Source organism: Styela clava, chromosome 1 (genome assembly GCF_964204865.1).
Source record: "Styela clava chromosome 1, kaStyClav1.hap1.2, whole genome shotgun sequence".
Classification (NCBI taxonomy): Eukaryota; Metazoa; Chordata; class Ascidiacea; order Stolidobranchia; family Styelidae; genus Styela; species Styela clava.
The window spans coordinates 3,093,864-3,117,492 of record NC_135250.1 but is presented as its reverse complement, the minus strand read 5'-3'; the positions used below and the strand labels follow the sequence as shown (position 1 = coordinate 3,117,492).

At 34.0% G+C, this 23,629-nt stretch overlaps 2 protein-coding genes across 3 annotated transcripts; both read right to left on the bottom strand.

The window, feature by feature from the left end:
* Positions 1-436: 436 nt before the first annotated feature.
* On the bottom strand, positions 437-9,379 carry LOC144425257 (uncharacterized). Of its 2 annotated transcripts, none has more exons than XM_078114807.1 (5): positions 8,960-9,379; positions 4,150-4,287; positions 1,813-1,959; positions 1,257-1,352; positions 437-906 (listed from the first exon to the last, which is right to left on the bottom strand). In XM_078114807.1, exons 1-5 carry the CDS (start codon positions 8,990-8,992, stop codon positions 691-693), a joined length of 630 nt encoding a protein of 209 aa, XP_077970933.1. In that variant the 5' UTR covers positions 8,993-9,379; the 3' UTR covers positions 437-690. The 2 variants fall into 2 exon arrangements, with proteins under 2 accessions (XP_077970933.1, XP_077970931.1); XM_078114805.1 differs by lacking the exon at positions 8,960-9,379 and adding an exon at positions 5,270-5,427.
* Positions 9,380-16,308: 6,929 nt separating this feature from the next.
* Positions 16,309-21,237, bottom strand: LOC144427195 (uncharacterized). Its single transcript, XM_078116026.1, has 5 exons — positions 21,102-21,237; positions 19,981-20,118; positions 17,693-17,839; positions 17,129-17,224; positions 16,309-16,778 (listed from the first exon to the last, which is right to left on the bottom strand). The coding sequence occupies exons 1-5, from the start codon at positions 21,165-21,167 to the stop codon at positions 16,563-16,565; spliced, it is 663 nt and encodes a 220-aa protein (XP_077972152.1). The 5' UTR covers positions 21,168-21,237; the 3' UTR covers positions 16,309-16,562.
* Positions 21,238-23,629: the final 2,392 nt, after the last annotated feature.

Below are 23,629 nucleotides of genomic sequence, written 5' to 3'. Positions count from 1 at the left end.
TATTTTTAGACGAATTACGTTGCGACCGTGAAACAAAAAGCTAACTCAAACTGCACAACCGTTCTCTGCCATCTAGCGAACAGAAAAAGTATGTTACGCGAACGTGGAGCGAAAAGTCTGTATTCCCAACTCAAACTACGCTACAGTCTCACGCCACCTCGTGGCCTGAAAAAGTCTGCTGAACAAAACTCCCGTGAAGCGAAAAGTCTGTCCACCTAAAATATCCTATGAATATCCCTATAATATTGTTCACAAACAACTCACAAAGTCACCGAAACCCAAATTCATAACCCCAATCGTGAAGTGAGACATTGCAATGTGAAAAGTCCATGTACCCAGCTGAACAAAGTAACAATTCATATCATTAATATTTTTAAACAACCCCCAGGACGACTGAAAATCGCTAGACCAAGTGATAAAATAGAATTCGTTTATTGTATATAATTCTTTATTGCAATACTAAATTAAAGTTTGATAATTCAATTTTTTTCATCCAATATTCAATATGATTATATACAGTCAAGATAGTCAAAAATTGCCCAACCCTTATGAATCAGTAATTCCCTTAGTGCTACATAAAGTTGTAGAATAAAATGAAGTAAAACAAAACTTGAAATCAGGATTGAATTATAATAAGATTCACTTTTCGATGTAGCCACATTGAGAGATGATTTAAGAAATATAGCAACATTATTCGGTTCTCTCCTCTTTGGGACAGGCTCTGATCTCATGTAGGTAAGCACCAGCACCTCCAATAGCAACTCCGGTGGTGCCACCTATAGAAGCGCCAGCCACGACTCCTCCAGTGAGTACGAGAGATCCAGAAATTACCAATGGAATGCCACCGCCTATTGCCAATCCAATAATTCCCACAGCTAAGCCGAGAGCCACAACTTTCCACCAATGCTGAGAAAATTAATCATTCCATCTCAATGCCCAGATGGTAAACTATGTTCGTAAACTAACCAGGTTTATTTGATCCTCAGATTGACTTTATATCATAGCCCTAACTTTACTGATAGACTACTGGTACCAGTAGTTCAATTTCACTTTATCTTGTTGTTTCTACGTGTTTATATTTAGAGTCCCGCTCTAGTCCATAAATTGCATCGTTGCAGGGTTGCATTTTTTATGGGTTAAAGACAAACTTGTTAATCTACAGAGGAGTCATGAAAACTAAAATTCAAATCTGGGACTCAAGTCTGGGAAGATGTCACGAGATATGAAAAAGTGTTATTGTAATAAGTAATACTCACTATTTTTTCCACGCCACTCTCTTTGAGTTTTTCTCGCAATTTCTTGTTTTCTTGAACAAGTGCATCACATCTTGTTTTGTAATTTGAGAGGTCAACCTGAAAAAGAACTTTTTATCAGAACAGAAAAATAAAAACAACAATGCAACACGGAAGAGATATTAAAGATGAAAGATCTAGTATTATCATGGCGTAAGTTACTGATAAATAAAACATCAATGATAAAAGTTATTAGCAGTAAACAACATAGAAGATGCGAAAATAGTCAAAAAATCAATTGTTAGTAGACTTGTTGTTGCTTACTCGTTGTAAGTATAGCTATCTATATATCGTTATTTTATCATCATTTAAGAAAAAAATGCAGGCATTATCCAAATTCTTTGCTCATCTTCAACCAAGGTGCGAATAATTGGGTACGCATTACCAAACTAGAAGGGTTCTAGTTCTTCTAAAATAAATTAGCTATATGCGCATCAGTGTATACTTGTACAGCTTAGCCCTCATGCAAAACACTATAAAAATACTAAGCACCATGATAAAAAGATACTGGTCTACAGACCTTCATTTCTTCAGCCTCACTCGCCAACTTTTGAAATTTTTCCCTCAAATCTTCATATTCTGCTAATGTTTTTTCCAGGTTCTGCTTCAAATCCTTATTGCTTTCTACAACTTCTTTTAACTCCATGGTTAAACGTTGCATTTCTCTCTTAAAATGAAAATGCAACATATGAGATACATTATTTACATTATCAACGTAAAAGATTGAAGCTTAAAAAGGTTGTTAATCAAATGCAAAAGAAAAACAAAATAAACCAAGAACGAAAATATGCAAATGACAAGCCTGGAAAACTTCAACATCAATAAATATAGACAGCGGAGTATATGCAGACCAAGTCCTCTCGTCTCTAGCATTTTAGAAATTTTCTTTGAACTTAAATTGACAAATATTATCTGCAGTTGTCTTGTTTTGTGTGACAAAGTTGACTATGATTCAACGCATTGGTTCCCAACTGCCGGTCCGCGGACCGATGCCGGTCCGCGAAGCTTTTTTGCCGGTCTTTTTTGTCGCTTTACCGAGGACGAGGTTGCGTTGGTTTATTACACAATTTCTCTTCCGCCGTCATATTGCGACATCTTGGCGCCGAGTATCATACTTTTCGCTTTTTCGGCTGTTTCATCTCGAATGCGCTCCCATCTCTTTACCGAAGACGAGGTTGATTTATTACGCAATTTCTCTTCCGCCGTCATATTGCGACATCTTAGCGCCAAGGAATCACACTTTCTGCTTTTTCCGCTACGATTCATCGTGAATGCGCTCTATCATCATCTCGCAAGATTCAGAAACCTAAAAATTGGCACGCGTGCTTTTTCTGTACTGCATGCTTTTCCTGATTAATATGACCCTCCAAATAAAACGCTATGCATATTTCTTTGTTCAACCCAAAAAACAGTCAAGAAAAGTATAATACTCCAGTAAAATATGGCAGGTGGTCACGAGGAGCGCAAAAAAGCATGGGCCGCTGAGATCTTTTCCAGTATCTTGAGCAGACAAAGTAGGATTTTGAGCCTGGTGCCAAATTACCGACGACTTTGTCATTGTAATGCAAATTCATCCTGTTTAAAGCATGTATCAACTGCAGAGGGATTAATATGATAAATCCAATGAAAAAGCTTGATTCAAATTGTGATTCTACTTTACAGTCCAAATTTAAAAAAAGAATAACTGTCACAATTTTGGATATCTCTTGATAACGAATACCCATCGCTAAGTAATCGAGATATCAAACTGTTGTCCGTATTTTCAATGAGTTACTTATATTTTTATAACTTATATATAAAAATATTCTCATCACTAGCTTTAATTAAAGCGAAGCAAGGAAATTGACTGCACGCCGCTGGGGTGCAGGGCTACGTGTTGCAGAAACTTCCTTGAGGCATCGTTTGCAATCCTATATTGGAAACTAAACAGCAGCAAAATTTTCACTAGAGTTAATTGCGTTTGTACATGATTTGGCATGTACATGTTTTTTATGTGAGATGTTTTATGTGTGGCTTTCTTACGCATAATGGGTACCCAGCACTGCATTTTCATTACGCAAATATTTTTGGTCGGCACATTATTTGATAGTTTTTCTTCGTGTGAGCTGTTTTTGAGTGTGCCTTTTTTGTCTAGATGCATATTGAGTGCCCGACATTGCATTGTATTACGCTTTATATTTTTATTTTATCATGTTCCGGTCATTTCAATTTTTTGCCGGTCCGCGAGTACATTTAATTTAATTTCACCGGTCCGCCAGGTTAGAAAGGTTGGGAACCACTGATCTAAGGAAAGCTTACAAATATTTTTGTTATTTTATGGAAAGAGATTATACTATTCTTATTTATCTTTATAATACTATTTCGTTCAAGTACCCTCGTGCCAACTGACACCTACGGATCCGAAGTAGGAAGTAAACAAGAAGAAAAAACTTGCAGTAAACTACCTATATCCTATTACCTGCAGTGCATGCTTAGAGTCTGAATTTAGTATATCAGTATTTTAGTCTTGAAATTTCATTAACACGTGAAATGCCTTTTCTTTCAAATATACTATACTATTTTATTTACAGTTTTGCATGACAAAATTTTTTTTTCTAAAAATGTGATAGAACTAGCCTCACCGTTTCCCAGGTCACAGTAAATAAAAAGAGAAAAAATTAATCTGGAGTTGTAAAACCTACCATTGCATAACATACAAGTGCGACAGGACCCAGAACAAAGTTATCATTATAAGGCCATTTAAAACAAAGAGTAATTAATGCCACATGTTTCAACACTTTTTATTTTATATTTTATATGTGAACTATCCATGAATTTTCAGTTTATGGTACTGATCATAAATTCAGATATAACCAACCTCCTTTTCCTGATTTGCATCTTCAAGAGCAACAATCCTTGTTTTATTCTTCTGATTTGAATTTTCGAGCCCAGCAATTCGTTCGATTATGTCTTGAAGTTTGCCTTTCAACAAGTAATCACCCTTACTTTTAACCACCTAGACGAAAAAGAGAGTGAAATGTTTTTCTTTTTAAAACATAGTTGGTATTTAACACTAGATTGCTAGTTCATATTTATTTTATAACTGGTTTATAAGATTATTGTTCTCAAGAAAAGCTTTCTCATTTACTCTGGCTATATGTTTTCAATATATATTTCTAAGTCATTGTATTTAACATAATTAGCAATGACTGCTTTATGAAGACTTCTATAATTTTCCCGACTATTTAGGTGGGGGCAATTTACCTATATTAGATTATCTGGGGGAGGGGAGATTTGTATTTTTAGCACACACAATTATTTAATAATAATAATAAGTTCTTTTTTTTCAACTCTCGAAAATAAATCTTATATGAACAACTTTTTAGTTATTGCATCGGTATTGCATTAGAACCAGCTCTAATGTAATATCTAGGAACTAAGAAACTATACTGAGCATTGCCATCAGTTTATTTATGCCCAATCCATCAAATAGCATTTCGTTATAATTTCAAATTAACTAGCGTGAAGTGAAGCTAAAGATTGCTAAAGGCAGGGCTGGAGTTGGAGTCATGGAGCCATGATCATTCTGGTAGAGCCAGGAAATAGCTCTGTGGTAAAAAAAATGAAGTGCCGCGGCTGGAGCAACAGTTCGAATACACAGTGACTCAGGAGCTGGAGCCAATGTGATTTCAAACCATCCCCCCAGCCCTTGCCCCTGGCCAATGGCGTATTTACGTAAAATTGCGCTCATGGCAAAGTCTAAAAATGCGCCCCCTTGATAGTTATTTGACAATTTATAATGACTAGTATTGAATTGAGATACTTGTACGTTATTATTACAAGTTGTACTCACTCCCAATTTGAAATTATTTTATTGAAACTTTTTATGATTAATTCTTTTCGTCGTCTTTGCGCTCGTTTTTAAACAAGGCCCATCCCTACATACACCACTGCCCCTGGCTAAAGGCAAAAGAAATGTCACAATCTTGACAACTCACAGGAGCGGTAACTTCATCTTTATCATCATCACTGGTTACAAATGCAGCGTGGGACACAGCAGCCATAGTCAATGGTTGAGTTTACATTAATAGGTCATTACTGCACAGATAATTTAAAATGTTCGACATTATTATCATACCTATTTCATGTAAATAAGCAAATCGTATTTGAGCCCAAACTACATCACATTTACATGCCTCATTATGGCATTAAACAGGTGTGGGACAAGTCAGAATAGATGTGCGAGACAGGTGTGAGAACTAACATTTCATTAAATCATTTTACCACGAAACATCATGACATGAAACCCATCTATATGCCATATATATATATATATGAATTAGATGGCAGAACTATAAAAATTTACCCTTTCATTTAAGAGTCTTGCTGCACACCAGCATAAATGCATTTCTCTAGTCTGACTAGAGTCAGATAAAAATTTACAGACATAGATCCTTGCAACGTTTCTTGTTAAGTCTACAGTTAGTACATTGTGGTAAGGATTAAGAACACATTTGTCACTGATTACCCTGAGCAGGTTCACAGTTTAAATCTCTAATAATAGTAATCAAGTACAAGAAGATTACTGGGCTCTGTGTAAGTTGGTTCACATAACCACTGGATGTTTATAGCTTATTCCACCATGAAGTCCATGCATGCGAAACAGATACCTGGTTGACTACTCCCAAGCCTTGCAACCCAACAGTAACTGGCAATAAGATATTTCCTCTCCCTCGCTCAGATAAATATGAAAATCCTAGTTTAGGTACAAAACTACATAATAAAATAGAATGTGCAAAGCCTAATTTCATAAAATTGTACTTGACCTCATTTTTCAATCAAGTACTTCCTAATGTATCGTATCTGCAACAGAAAAAAAAATCATAATACCAAAAATTCGGAAATAAAAATAATAATGTGACAGTGAAACTCTTCGAAGCAACTTTTTCCTAGACTGGTCAATCGGTAACGGGAATAGGTAAATCTGTTTTCAAAATGAGTCTAAAACTGTATTCTAGTTTGAACACCCCTATATAGTTTTTGTTCAATGGTACACACAGAAATGGCACGATTAGGAGGAAACTATCAAAATCCAAATAATCTTCATTTGATTAAACAGGGCCCCTACATGCGCACATATATAGTATTGTTGCCACAATCTGCTTGACTTTACATTTAAATACCTGACACAAAAACAGCCCGGAGATTAAAACACCACATTCGAACAGTTTGAAAATGTGATATTAAAATGACCCAGTGTCTGTTCATATACCTGAATGCTTTTCTCTCATATTCAAGAATGATAGAAATAATAGGTAAAGTATGTGGGACAGTTCAGTTGAGACATCGATTACACAACATTTGAGTAGGAGCAAAATCACGTAAAGTTTTCATAATTGGTAGCTTGGTGCATAATACGTCACTCAAAGCAATTTCCTCATATCGATTGGCATGCTTTTCATATCAAATTCAAAATTTAGGCCAATCATAAAAATCAATGTCAATTAGTGATTTTAGTCATAAATATGACGCTCGATGTTGGTGATAAACCCACACACCTTTGTTCCGCCCCCTTTAAATTATGAGGAAATAAACTGTACAGTCACGTAACTGTATTACGAAATTATGAAATCCTTTCATATCAACAAAGTGGGAAGCTTTTTTTGTTTTAAATCTATTTATCATAAATAAGCAAGGTGCTCAGGCCATAGCTGCGAAAAATCAGAGGAGTACCAGTAGTAAATGCAATATTTTGCTCCTATGAGAACAAGCATTTTATCCGATAACTTGGGTCAGCATAATCAATTAATCAACTCCTTTGGAAAGAATCTAAAAACTTGTATTTTTAAAAAAAGCATTAAAATCGATCTAAAATCATCACTCCTCTTAGAACAGGGATTCACTTTCAAAGGGTTCTTTCTATTAAGTATATATTAGATACATAGATACATATCAAATTTTGAATCCAGGCCAATCATACAAATCACCGTCAATTATCGCTTTTTAGTCACTGAGGAGTCGCCTGATGTTGGTGATAAACCCACACATCTTTGCTCCATCCCCTCTAAATTATGATGAAATAAACTGTGAAGTTACTCAACCTTAGTATTGCAAAATCATGAATCCTCTCGCATAAGATTTATATTGAATTAGGGAAAGGTTTTCACCTGACCCAAATTTCACAAAAATATTTCAATACATAATATTGCTCAAGGATCTAACAAGGCTCTGAAAAAAATGGAGAGTGGCAAAAGCTACATTTAAACTCTCTTCAGTACAAGCACTTTAAAAAATAACTTAGACCAATATGAGCAAAAAAAAACTCTGGGAAGGGAGATCTACAAAACAGAAATTATTGAAAAAAACAATAATATGATTGCCTTAGGACTTCTGACGTGAATGAATTAATACTGTAAGAAGAATAGCTGCGTCAACTAATAAATTATTGGGAGAGAAAACCAAGTAAGTTCAAATAAATTGTAACTATAATGCTACTCTTGGTGACTGCTTATAAAATAAAAAAGTTGTGAAAAATACTTTAATATATAATAAAGCATTACATGTTGAAAGTCATGGGTGTTGTAGTTGTGTTGCAAAAAGGTTAAAGTCAAACATGCTAGAGTTAGACTATATTTAGAAATTTTTAAAATAGGCTATGAAAATGCACCATTCAGGTTCCTCTATGAAATAGTAATAGGATTATTTCAAAACCATTGTGTCTTGAGAACTTGGGAATAGATTAATCACAAAACAGCAAAACATTACTCATTCACAAATATAGGGAGTCATGCTTATCTAAGTATGGATTGTACAATCATTAGAAACTACAATACAGATTCACCCAGTGCATATAGCTGGAAAGGGCTTGTACTTATAGCTGTATTTTATGCATGGCCACAGGGGCATAGCCAGGGGGTGGTTTTGGGGGTTGTTGACCCCCCTCACCCCCCTTTTGAAATAATTTTGAAATAAAGTTGAAAAGGCCAGAAGAGCAAAAACATAGGAAGAGTTGCCGTGAGAATGTTTGCAACTGAATGATTTATGACTCAAAAGAGAATAGAATGTTTAGCGTGGGGAGAAGAACGCTGATGGAATGAAGTAATTATATAACTCAAGGCATTTTATTGTAATGACTTGAATTTATTAACAACCCGCCAGTGAGATTTTACTCAGTGATTGTCTCGACTAGAAACTCTGATGATCCGGCACACAAAATATGGGACCTATACTATACAGTGAGATTATTGTATTTGAATACACAAAAAAATTGTGATATAAATGAATATTTTTGTTCAAATCCATATGAAAGCCGTCACTCAGAATAGTCACAGCAGGTAAATATAGTTTTGAGACATCTAGTGTTCTAGTAAGAAAATATTTTAAAATGCACAATCAATTTTTAAATATAAAATACCCAATCCAAGCTTCAAATTGTCATATGGATGGCAAGTTTGATTTATGATTTTGACAGGAATCTTTTGTTCAACTTCAGATTTTCATATTTACTCAACACAAAGCTTTATGTGAGAAATCACATATATGTAGGTTGCAACTGGGCTTAACTATTCTATCATCGGAGGTTGAGAAGCTTTATTTTGAGCTCTTGATTCATTGTTTAATCGAGACCTTTTTGTTCAACTCAAATTTTTACTTTTAAAAAACATAAAACATGAAAAATGAAATCATACCTCGAGTCTTGACTTATGCAATGATATAGACATCAATGATCATTGTGGCGAACGCACAGAATGATACAGACAGACATCAGGATTTGTCCAACGTCAACATCAGCTACGAATCTTCCGATGAAAAAAAGAGAAGAAACATGTCATTATTTAGCAACAGAAGAAGCATGTTACGAGGTTAGGAAACTTGTTATGAGTCTGAACCAATAACCTATGCTTAGTTATTGCTGAACGCCTTGAAATAATTATTTATGTACATTTGCTGAAATTTAGTCTAAACGTACAGCATCAAATAAGAAGTGCAATGCCTTGTATAAGACTTCATTTAAATTTGCTCCCGACTTCACAAATTGGAAGAAAAACTTGTCTTATATATACACAACCAATGCAGATATTCGAAACAAGCTATTTTTGTACATTTATTGAGAGAGTGAAGAAAGTTGATAAGATGGCCTGCTACATGGCAAACCAGTGTAGGGGAGGGAGGCTCAAGTCATTGACTCATCTTGAATCACCATTTATCAATGGCTCAAATCATCTAAATCAGGGATGGACAATTACTTTTCTTAGTGGGCTAGTTGCAGATAATAGACTTCCTTACTTCAAACTCAATATTAAAAACTACGAATAAAAAATAAATTATATATATTTACAACAGAAATTTATATTCATAAAAACTATAGTCGTAATTTTATCAGTCGGATGATACACTTCAGTGGGCCGGATCCGTCCCGCGAGCTGTAATTTGATCTGACCCTTGATACAAATGAAGTGACTCAAACTCTCATCAACTAACCACCAGTGATTGACTCAAACTTGAAAACCAAAAAGTCAAGTCATTAGAGTCTTAAGGTCAAGTAAATCACTCAGTTAAGTCTCACTGGTAGTTACTTAATGACAAGTCCGAGTAATTCCATTCAGATGACTTGAGTCACTTCAGGTCTTTGGTGAATTTGGCCAGACCAAGCCCTTTCCCAACACTAAAGGCTTTCATTTAATTTATGAAATTAACTTTTGTGAATTTCTAAATTCAATTTCATAGTTTTGAATTCTCTATGTTTTCTGTTAAACATGAACCAATTTACAACAAAAGATTACAGTAATTTAGAATGAATTCAGAGTAGAATAAGTTCAGAATTATATTTCTATCTCGATTAAAAAGAAATGCAATAAGAACACTTAATAATATAGGGCACCTGGGCTTCTTCTTTATCAGTCATATCAGGTATAATAAAGTGGATTATTCGGTTTTGGCCGTACCTTCCTATTTCAGCTTTATATATCTTTATATATACATCAACATTACTTTAAAGATTTCACTATTTGTAATGTTTGATGAATTAGAAATAATGTTTTCACTAGTATATATTATCCTAAATTTGAGAACTACAGGTGTAAATACTCTGTTATTGAATGGATGAATCATAAAATCTTTCACTGAGACTAGGGATGTAAGTTTCAAATATTTTTTTTTCGAATTGAATTTCGCATCATAATGTTCCGATTCGAATATTTCCGAATCTGATTCTATTTAGTATATCATCATATTATCGTTGAATTTCCTCAAATTTGAAAATAATATGGTATAAATTTTAATGAAATAATAATAATGAATTAAGAAAGTTACTAGAAAAACACACTGCATGAATGTATCAACTACCAAATATATTACAGCTGAGATTAATTTTTTGTTACATAAAGGTATACTCAATTACATATTTACTTACATACAAATATGTTTGCGAATAATAATGGGTGTATAACGATTGTTTTTTCTAAAAGTGATCTTCAAAATTTATCCAAATGGTAAACGCTAGTTGGTACCGTATGCGCCATGATTTTAAAAGGAGCAATGATAACGAGGGAAGCATCGCAGACATGTTTTTGAAAAGGTATAAAGCGATGATGTTTTATTATAATAATGTTATGTAGATAATTTGAAGAAACATTTAAAATATTTGTGAAACTTTGTAACATTTTAGGTACCGTAGTCGAACAAAATTGAGCGAAACCATTCGTCCCTCGAAAGCTGCCACCAATATGAAATATAACTACTCTGTGAGTGTCACGGCTTTGGAAGCTGTGAACGTAAGGATAATAAAGGCTTTTGGTCGTTATAAAGGCGGCGCCATTGTGTCGTGCAATTGCCTTATCTATTGAATTTTTTTTAAATAGAATCAAGCCCACTTTTCTTAAATTGCTTCGAATCGATTCGAATTGATGTTGATTCGAAACGTTTCGATTCGAAATTCTGAAACTTACATCCCTAACTGAGACCTCTCGTCAATTGCAATTAGTCAAATATTTTCTGATTATATATTTTTATTATACATTTTTTTGCCTTTATCTGATTCTTGCATGATGAAAACAAATATATGAATCTTGCCACAACCTGGCACTGCTGAATACGATTTCATTGTTCGCCCACTCTGATTTATTGATTACAGTATTTTTTCGGTCAGTGAAAAATTAATTTGTACCCATAATTACAGAGAAAGATAATCCTACAATTTAAATGGGGTATTAAGAATATATAATTAGCGCTACACACATAATTAGCATAAATAAAATTACATTTATCAAATATCTATTTCGAAATCAGAAAACTTCTACCGTGATTACACTAAATCTCTCCTACTTAGGCAATGCATGCACAACCTCATGCTGATATTTTAACTTTTTTTTTTTTTTTTGCCAAATTTAAATTTATTGCCAAATCGGATTTATACAAATGATAGTTTTGGTGTATCAAAATATATATTTCAATATTATTGCATGAGGTCCAAATTTTATTTTATTTTTGTGATGTATTTTAGGTGATTTCATACAATGAATAAGTATACAATGAAAAGATAAGACAAATATTAAATAATTCAGACCAGATACATTTACCATTAAATTCCATATGTCAGTATCTCCATGAAGTATGCCCATTTGTGCATGAAGTTGAGACATAATTTTCCCATTATCATCAGTTTTAATATATAATATAAATATTAATTAACCCATCATTAGCATTTTTATTTTAAAAAAACAAAATTTTTGAAGAATTAGATAAATAATCAGAAAAACACCTATCATGCCATAGGTGATTTCTACATTTTCCATCTATGTTATCATTTTACACAAATCAGTAAATACGGTAATCTGTTACAATGGAATCTGTTGCATATTGTCATGAGATGGCCAGTGGTTGCATTGGAAACTTGATATTATAGCATGATGGATTTATTTAAAACCTCATCAATGTGTTGATCTTGCATAATATCATTTCTGCATCCACTGTCCATCAAACCCATGCACCCCAATACTTTACATTTAAAAACTGCTCTCAAATTGCATTGCATCCAATAAATACCATCATATTTTATAGAAATTTGAGTTGGGTTGCGCTGGATTGTTGTAAACTGCTTGTCTGAGGAAGTCTGACTCTGGTCGGACGAAACGTTACAGAAATACATTTGTGTTAGTGTGCAGCTGGACTCTTTAATTGAATAGAATATTTTATAGAGTTTCTATATTGCCAGATTGCTGACTTGCCACAAATCACAGTCAACAACACAGATTCGTTTTCAATGTTGTTGGCTATGATTTGGTCCGGATTAAGACGCCCTACATTACACCAATCCCAAAAATTCTGTGCCCAATCACAATTAAAAAACAGATGAAAACACGTTTCCTCTACAATATCGCATAATACACATATGCCTGATTCGTCTCTGATTCTTTTTTTTTTTTTTGCCAAATAAATTCCATTGCCAAACGGAATTTTCGTATATTAATTTTATTGTCGAATTAGTATAATTTGCACCCAATTAAAACAATTTCATAATTTCAAAACACATTGCCCACAAGTTCAATAATATATGTAACAATTAAAATATAAAACCATACCATTACCGGAGTTTTGTATCATATATAGTCCAATTTATATCCATTGAATATAGGTTAATCCATATTATCAGTCGTCATCCAATTCGTGCACACATTTTATATATAGTTACCAATAATTAATCGATTTAGTTAGTTTTTGCATGGAAATTAGAAAATAGAAAGTTAGACAGAAAATCAGAAAACAGCCAAAGTGGGTTTTTTGGCATTTCTCTATTCACTATCTATGTATGAATTAAATCAAAATGATGCATAAATTTGGACATTGGAATCTTTTCATGTACTATCCATTTAAGTTGGTGTTGCATAGAAAATGTCAATGTCATGTCACATCATGATTGACCTATGTATGAGATCATCCATATGTTCATACAATAGTAAATCATTTCTTTCACTTGTTTTCATTAAATTTAAAACTCCTATCAGTTTACATTTGAATATTGAGCGCATACTACTTTTACTTTTACCTATTTCATCATATTTTACTGAATTTCTATATTCCCAAATTGTTGATTTTCCGCATATTATAGTGATTAATTTAGATTTGCATTCCGAATCATTTGCTAAAATAGTAATTCGATTATTTTCTACGCAGCACCATTGCCAGAAATCAACAGCCCATTGACATTCCAAAAATAAATGACATAAAGTCTCTTCAATATTACATTCACACATAACACATATACCTGGTTCATTCATGAACCAGTGTTTTATTTTATCCCCTGTTGGCAGTCCATTATGAATAACCTTCCAACACAACTCCTTATACTTATTTCCTATGTTAATTTTCCATATTTTGTTCCAATTAATTTTTTTTTTTTTTTGATAAATTAATAATATAAATCATTACATACAGATGAGACAGTATAAATTTTTTGTTCCAATTAATGGACTTGGTTAGTTGAACTTGGTTAGTTCGTCTCTGATTCTGATTTTTTAACGTGGTAGCAATAGGAATGCCTGGCGAAACCGACAGCACTGGATGCATTACTCCGCCGCCAGTGACGCCGCCACGATAACCTATCAAAATCCCAATCAAAAATATACAAAAAACTTATTAAATAGTGCAAAAACCTACTGAAGCCGTCAAAAACAAAGAGAAGTCCATGCTTCCGACTCCTGGACATGAAATAATGTTATATTTTTTAAATACCGCCTTTCCCCAAAAATGAGACAGAACAATTTCAATGACTTATTTTAATTTTCTTTTGAAAAATAACACTAAAATAATGGCTAAATAAATCATTAATCGTTTAAAACGTGTAGGAGAGATTTTTTGCTGTCGAATAAGTCAAAAAATTCTCACTTCCCACTATTGAAATCATTTTTTTAATTCAGTCTAGGTTTTATTTTCGGGTAAACATGATATCTGAATAGTTATTATTTCTTCTGACAAATCCTTTCTTAATTTACAATCTGTACGCTATAAACCTTACTTGGATGTTTTGTTTGTTCCCCAGCCTCGGCGATCTCACACAATTACCAATGCAATTGGTATGTTGAAACGTCATACAGCAATCACATATAAGTTCTGCATTGAAATATTATATTATCTATGTTTCTCTGTCTAGTTGGCTCCAACGCCGTCTGGATAGAGTGTTGTTATTGTCATCAGACATATTTTTCGTTTTTTTTTCAAGTTTTATGTGCCTAATGAATAAATATATTGTTGGCTATGTTATTGTGAATTATTGAACGTAGAAAATCAAGAAATTCGACAATTATTTTTCAATGAATGTTATTGCCTAAATGACATTAATTAGTAATTAAATTGAAGGTCCAATCTAATTAGTTAATATTTATTACGCTAACGTAATTTTTTCAATTCATTCAAACCAAAGCAGTTTTTATAATTATATTCAACTACAATTGTGACTGTTTTAAAATGGGAAAGATCTGATAAAATATTTCTTGTTTTATATATCGCATGTCATCATTAATACGTGTCAAAACAGTTTTATTATAGTTGGATCCTCCTGTAAATAGGTTCGAGGTCGACAATTAATATGGAAGTCATGCGAGAGACATTTGTGGGTTGTTGTTATTGTAGCCAAACTATGCATACGATCATATCAAGTTCACGAATCACCCATGCTTTATTGTTGCTTTTGCAGCCATGGAATGTACTGTATTTGTACTTCGGCACGTTGGGGGTAACGACTGTAGTTTGAAAATAAAGAGTTTGTACATTTTGTTTTGCTGTCGCTGTTTAAATATATTAAACAAACTGATAGAGCCGTAATGTTGCACGTTTCTCAAAAACATGAAAAAAATTGTTTGTCGGTAATTGTCAATGACGCTTTTCGCGACATGGAGAACTTCAACAATATATATATACTTCTCTATACGCAGAATCTCGTTGAACCAGGATTAAAAAACGTTAACGTGATGTATATTTTGATGTCATTTTTAACATTTAAAAAATTCGTTTTGACGTCATATTAGCTTTCTAGAAAATTACCACATAAACGCTTTTTTCCTAAAAAAATACAGAAGTGCAGTTCTGGGCGCAAGAAACCCTTCACGCAAGTGGGCTACATTTGGTAACAGCTTGAATTTCAAAACAAATTAAGAAACTAAAAGCTATATGAAGTTGTCATGGTGATAGAAACGTGACGTCATAATACCGTTTACAAAGAGTGTGTAAAGAGTACGTGGTAGTGTAAGTGTAAGTGTTTATTTCGATTTTCCGTTACAACAAAACAAATAGACAATACAGGGCAAAACAAACAAATGTACGGAAAATCAGGAAAGTGGGCAAAATCTAAAAAAGATTTAAGACGTGCTGGTGCACGTGCCCATTTACCCCACACAGCAAACAACACATTGAAGTAAATTTAAAAATAAAGAGAGAGACACGAAAAATAATCCGGGCGTCAATACTTGACTGTGAATGTGGAGTTTCAACATGGAGTGTAATTTCTACTATATCTGTACAAGGGACTTGAGGCACCGGTGCAAACCTAGTCTTGACTTTACCCAAATGTCCATAAATTCACATGTATTTTTAGACGAATTACGTTGCGAACGTGAAACAAAAAGCTAACTCAAACTGCACAACCGTTCTCTGCCATCTAGCGAACAGAAAAAGTAGGTTACGCGAACGTGGAGCGAAAAGTCTGTATTCCCAACTCAAACTACGCTACAGTCTCACGCCACCTCGTGGCCTGAAAAAGTCTGCTGAACAAAACTCCCGTGAAGCGAAAAGTCTGTCCACCTAAAATATCCTATGAATATCCCTATAATATTGTTCACAAACAACTCACAAAGTCACCAAAACCCAAATTCATAACCCCAATCGTGAAGTGAGACATTGCAATGTGAAAAGTCCATGTACCCAGCTGAACAAAGTAACAATTCATATCATTAATATTTTTAAACAACCCCCAGGACGACTGAAAATCGCTAGGTACTCTTTTTAATTTTTCGACTTACAAGTGATAAAATAGAATTCGTTTATTGTATATAATTCTTTATTGCAATACTAAATTAAAGTTTGATAATTCAATTTTTTTCATCCAATATTCAATATGATTATATACAGTCAAGATAGTCAAAAATTGCCCAACCCTTATGAATCAGTAATTCCCTTAGTGCTACATAAAGTTGTAAAATAAAATGAAGTAAAACAAAACTTGAAATCAGGATCGAATTATAATAAGATTCACTTTTCGATGTAGCCACATTGAGAGATGATTTAAGAAATATAGCAACATTATTCGGTTCTCTCCTCTTTGGGACAGGCTTTAATCTCATGTAGGTAAGCACCAGCACCTCCAATAGCAACTCCGGTGGTGCCACCTATAGAAGCGCCAGCCACGACTCCTCCAGTGAGTACGAGAGATCCAGAAATTACCAATGGAATGCCACCGCCTATTGCCAATCCAATAATTCCCACAACTAAGCCGAGAGCCACAACTTTCCACCAATGCTGAGAAAATTAATCATTCCATCTCAATGCCCAGATGGTAAACTATGTTCGTAAACTAACCAGGTTTATTTGATCCTCAGATTGACTTTATATCATAGCCCTAACTTTACTGATAGACTACTGGTACCAGTAGTTCAATTTCACTTTATCTTGTTGTTTCTACGTGTTTATATTTAGAGTCCCGCTCTAGTCCATAAATTGCATCGTTGCAGGGTTGCATTTTTTATGGGTTAAAGACAAACTTGTTAATCTACAGAGGAGTCATGAAAACTAAAATTCAAATCTGGGACTCAAGTCTGGGAAGATGTCACGAGATATGAAAAAGTGTTATAGTAATAAGTAATACTCACTATTTTTTCCACGCCACTCTCTTCGAGTTTTTCTTGCAATTTCTTGTTTTCTTGAACAAGAGCATCACATCTTGTTTTGTAATTTGAGAGGTCAACCTGAAAAAGAACTTTTTATCAGAACAGAAAAATACAAACAACAATGCAACAATGCAACACGGAAGAGATATTAAAGATGAAAGATCTAGTATTATCATGGCGTAAGTTACTGATAAATAAAACATCAATGATAAAAGTTATTAGCAGTAAACAACATAGAAGATGCGAAAATAGTCAAAAAATCAATTGTTAGTAGACTTGTTGTTGCTTACTCGTTGTAAGTATAGCTATCTATATATCGTTATTTTATCATCATTTAAGAAAAAAATGCAGGCATTATCCAAATTCTTTGCTCACCTTCAACCAAGGTGCGAATAATTGGGTACGCATTACCAAACTAGAAGGGTTCTAGTTCTTCTAAAATAAATTAGCTATATGCGCATCAGTGTATACTTGTACAGCTTAGCCCTCATGCAAAACACTATAAAAATACTAAGCACCATGATAAAAAGATACTGGTCTACAGACCTTCATTTCTTCAGCCTCACTCGCCAACTTTTGAAATTTTTCCCTCAAATCTTCATATTCTGCTAATGTTTTTTCCAGGTTCTGCTTCAAATCCTTATTGCTTTCTACAACTTCTTTTAACTCCATGGTTAAACGTTGCATTTCTCCCTTAAAATGAAAATGCAACATATGAGATACATTATTTACATTATCAACGTAAAAGATTGAAGCTTAAAAAGGTTGTTAATCAAATGCAAAAGAAAAACAAAATAAACCAAGAACGAAAATATGCAAATGACAAGCCTGGAAAACTTTAACATCAATAAATATAGACAGCGGAGTATATGCAGACCAAGTCCTCTCGTCTCTAGCATTTTAGAAATTTTCTTTGAACTTAAATTGACAAATATTATCTGCAGTTGTCTTGTTTTGTGTGACAAAGTTGACTATGATTCAACGCATTGGTTCCCAACTGCCGGTCCGCGGACCGATGCCGGTCCGCGAAGCTTTTTTGCCGGTCTTTTTTGTCGCTTTACCGAGGACGAGGTTGCGTTGGTTTATTACGCAATTTCTCTTCCGCCGTCATATTGCGACATCTTGGCGCCGAGTATCATACTTTTCGCTTTTTCGGCTGTTTCATCTCGAATGCGCTCCCATCTCTTTACCGAAGACGAGGTTGATTTATTACGCAATTTCTCTTCCGCCGTCATATTGCGACATCTTAGTGCCAAGGAATCACACTTTCTGCTTTTTCCGCTACGATTCATCGTGAATGCGCTCTATCATCATCTCGCAAGATTCAGAAACCTAAAAATTGGCACGCGTGCTTTTTCTGTACTGCATGCTTTTCCTGATTAATATGACCCTCCAAATAAAACGCTATGCATATTTCTTTGTTCAAACCAAAAAACAGTCAAGAAAAGTATAATACTCCAGTAAAATATGGCAGGTGGTCACGAGGAGCGCAAAAAAGCATGGGCCGCTGAGATCTTTTCCAGTATCTTGAGCAGACAAAGTAGGATTTTGAGCCTGGTGCCAAATTACCGACGACTTTGTCATTGTAATGCAAATTCATCCTGTTTAAAGCATGTATCAACTGCAGAGGGATTAATATGATAAATCCAATGAAAAAGCTTGATTCAAATTGTGATTCTACTTTACAGTCCAAATTTAAAAAAAGAATAACTGTCACAATTTTGGATATCTCTTGATAACGAATACCCATCGCTAAGTAATTGAGATATCAAACTGTTGTCCGTATTTTCAATGAGTTACTTATATTTTTATAACTTATATATAAAAATATTTTCATCACTAGCTTTAATTAAAGCGAAGCAAGGAAATTGACTGCACGCCGCTGGGGTGCAGGGCTACGTGTTGCAGAAACTTCCTTGAGGCATCGTTTGCAATCCTATATTGGAAACTAAACAGCAGCAAAATTTTCACTAGAGTTAATTGCGTTTGTACATGATTTGGCATGTACATGTTTTTTATGTGAGATGTTTTATGTGTGGCTTTCTTACGCATAATGGGTACCCAGCACTGCATTTTCATTACGCAAATATTTTTGGTCGGCACATTATTTGATAGTTTTTCTTCGTGTGAGCTGTTTTTGAGTGTGCCTATTTTGTCTAGATGCATATTGAGTGCCCGACATTGCATTGTATTACGCTTTATATTTTTATTTTATCATGTTCCGATCATTTCAATTTATTGCCGGTCCGCGAGTACATTTAATTTAATTTCACCGGTCCGCCAGGTTAGAAAGGTTGGGAACCACTGATCTAAGGAAAGCTTACAAATATTTTTGTTATTTTATGGAAAGAGATTATACTATTCTTATTTATCTTTATAATACTATTTCGTTCAAGTACCCTCGTGCCAACTGACACCTACGGATCCGAAGTAGGAAGTAAACAAGAAGAAAAAACTTGCAGTAAACTACCTATATCCTATTACCTGCAGTGCATGCTTAGAGTCTGAATTTACTATATCAGTATTTTAGTCTTGAAATTTCATTAACACGTGAAATGCCTTTTCTTTCAAATATACTATACTATTTTATTTACAGTTTTGCATGACAAAATTTTTTTTTCTAAAAATGTGATAGAACTAGCCTCACCGTTTCCCAGGTCACAGTAAATAAAAAGAGAAAAAATTAATCTGGAGTTGTAAAACCTACCATTGCATAACATACAAGTGCGACAGGACCCAGAACAAACACTTTTTATTTTATATTTTATATGTGAACTATCCATGAATTTTCAGTTTATGGTACTGATCATAAATTCAGTTCAGATATAACCAACCTCCTTTTCCTGATTTGCATCTTCAAGAGCAACAATCCTTGTTTTATTCTTCTCATCTGAATTTTCGAGCCCAGCAATTCGTTCGATTATGTCTTGAAGTTTGCCTTTCAACAAGTAATCACCCTTACTTTTAACCACCTAGACGAAAAAGAGAGTGAAATGTTTTTCTTTTTAAAACATAGTTGGTATTTAACACTAGATTGCTAGTTCATATTTATTTTATAACTGGTTTATAAGATTATTGTTCTCAAGAAAAGCTTTCTCATTTACTCTGGCTATATGTTTTCAATATATATTTCTAAGTCATTGTATTTAACATAATTAGCAATGACTGCTTTATGAAGACTTCTATAATTTTCCCGACTATTTAGGTGGGGGCAATTTACCTATATTAGATTATCTGGGGGAGGGGAGATTTGTATTTTTAGCACACACAATTATTTAATAATAATAATAAGTTCTTTTTTTTCAACTCTCGAAAATAAATCTTATATGAACAACTTTTTAGTTATTGCATCGGTATTGCATTAGAACCAGCTTCTAATGTGATATCTAGGAACTAAGAAACTATACTGAGCATTGCCATCAGTTTATTTATGCCCAATCCATCAAATAGCATTTCGTTATAATTTCAAATTAACTAGCGTGAAGTGAAGCTAAAGATTGCTAAAGGCAGGGCTGGAGTTGGAGTCATGGAGCCATGATCATTCTGGCAGAGCCAGGAAATAGCTCTGTGGTAAAAAAAATGAAGTGCCGCGGCTGGAGCAACAGTTCGAATACACAGTGACTCAGGAGCTGGAGCCAATGTGGTTTCAAACCATCCCCCCAGCCCTTGCCCCTGGCCAATGGCGTATTTACGTAAAATTGCGCTCATGGCAAAGTCTAAAAATGCGCCCCCTTGATAGTTATTTGACAATTTATAATGACTAGTATTGAATTGAGATACTTGTACGTTATTATTACAAGTTGTACTCACTCCCAATTTGAAATTATTTTATTGAAACTTTTTATGATTAATTCTTTTCGTCGTCTTTGCGCTCGTTTTTAAACAAGGCCCATCCCTACATACACCACTGCCCCTGGCTAAAGGCAAAAGAAATGTCACAATCTTGACAACTCACAGGAGCGGTAACTTTATCTTCATCATCATCACTGGTAACAAATGCAGCGTGGGACACAGCAGCCATAGTCAATGGTTGAGTTTACATTAATAGGTCATTACTGCACAGATAATTTAAAATGTTCGACATTATTATCATACCTATTTCATGTAAATAAGCAAATCGTATTTGAGCCCAAACTACGGTACATCACATTTACATGCCTCATTATGGCATTAAACAGGTGTGGGACAAGTCAGAATAGATGTGCGAGACAGGTGTGAGAACTAACATTTCATTAAATCATTTTACCACGAAACATCATGCCATGAAACCCATCTATATGCCATATATATATATATATGAATTAGATGGCAGAACTATAAAAATTTACCCTTTCATTTAAGAGTCTTGCTGCACACCAGCATAAATGCATTTCTCTAGTCTGACTAGAGTCAGATAAAAATTTACAGACATAGATCCTTGCAACGTTTCTTGTTAAGTCTACAGTTAGTACATTGTGGTAAGGATTAAGAACACATTTGTCACTGATTACCCTGAGCAGGTTCACAGTTTAAATCTCTAATAATAGTAATCAAGTACAAGAAGATTACTGGGCTCTGTGTAAGTTGGTTCACATAACCACTGGATGTTTATAGCTTATTCCACCATGAAGTCCATGCATGCGAAACAGATACCTGGTTGACTACTCCCAAGCCTTGCAACCCAACAGTAACTGGCAATAAGATATTTCCTCTCCCTCGCTCAGATAAATATGAAAATCCTAGTTTAGGTACAAAACTAGATAATAAAATAGAATGTGCAAAGCCTAATTTCATAAAATTGTACTTGACCTCATTTTTCAATCAAGTACTTCCTAATGTATCGTATCTGCAACAGAAAAAAAAATCATAATACCAAAAATTCGGAAATAAAAATAATAATGTGACAGTGAAACTCTTCGAAGCAACTTTTTCCTAGACTGGTCAATCGGTAACGGGAATAGGTAAATCTGTTTTCAAAATGAGTCTAAAACTGTATTCTAGTTTGAACACCCCTATATAGTTTTTGTTCAATGGTACACACAGAAATGGCACGATTAGGAGGAAACCATCAAAATCCAAATAATCTTCATTTGATTAAACAGGGCCCCTACATGCGCACATATATAGTATTGTTGCCACAATCTGCTTGACTTTACATTTAAATACCTGACACAAAAACAGCCCGGAGATTAAAACACCACATTCGAACAGTTTGAAAATGTGATATTAAAATGACCCAGTGTCTGTTCATATACCTGAATGCTTTTCTCTCATATTCAAAAATGTTAGAAATAATAGGTAAAGTATGTGGGACAGTTCAGTTGAGACATCGATTACACAACATTTGAGTAGGAGCAAAATCACGTAAAGTTTTTATAATTGGTGGCTTGGTGCATAATACGTCACTCAAAGCAATTTCCTCATATCGATTGGCATGCTTTTCATATCAAATTCAAAATTTAGGCCAATCATAAAAATCAATGTCAATTAGTGATTTTTAGTCATAAATATGACGCTCGATGTTGGTGATAAACCCACACACCTTTGCTCCGCCCCCTTTAAATTATGAGGAAATAAACTGTACAGTCACGTAACTGTATTACGAAATTATGAAATCCTTTCATATCAACAAAGTGGGAAGCTTTTTTTGTTTTAAATCTATTTATCATAAATAAGCAAGGTGCTCAGGGCAAAGCTGCGAAAAATCAAAGGAGTACCAGTAGTAAATGCAATATTTTGCTCCTATGAGAACAAGCATTTTATCCGATAACTTGGGTCAGCATAGTCAATTAATCAACTCCTGTGGAAAGAAATCTAAAAAATTGTATTTTTAAAAACAAGCATTAAAATCGATCTAAAATCATCACTCCTCTTAGAACAGGGATTCATTTTCACTTTCAAAGAGTTCTTTCTATTAAGTATATATTAGATACATAGATACATATCAAATTTGAAATCTAGGCCAATCATACAAATCACCGTCAATTATCGCTTTTTAGTCACTGAGGAGTCGCCTGATGTTGGTGATAAACCCACACATCTTTGCTCCATCCCCTCTAAATTATGATGAAATAAACTGTGAAGTTACTCAACCTTAGTATTGCAAAATCATGAATCCTCTCGCATAAGATTTATATTGAATTGGGGAAAGGTTTTCAAATGACCCAAATATCACAAAAATATTTCATTGCTCAAGGAGTATAGGAGTAGTTGGTATTTAACACTAGATTGCTAGTGCATATTCATTTTATTACCTGGTAACTGGTTTATAAGATTATTGTTCTCAAGAAAAGCTTTCTCATTTACTCTGGCTATATGTTTTCAATATATATTTCTAAGTCATTGTATTTAACATAATTAGCAATGACTGCTTTATGAAGACTTCTATAATTTTCCCGACTATTTAGGTGGGGGCAATTTACCTATATTAGATTATCTGGGGGAGGGGAGATTTGTATTTTTAGCACACACAATTATTTAATAATAATAATAAGTTCTTTTTTT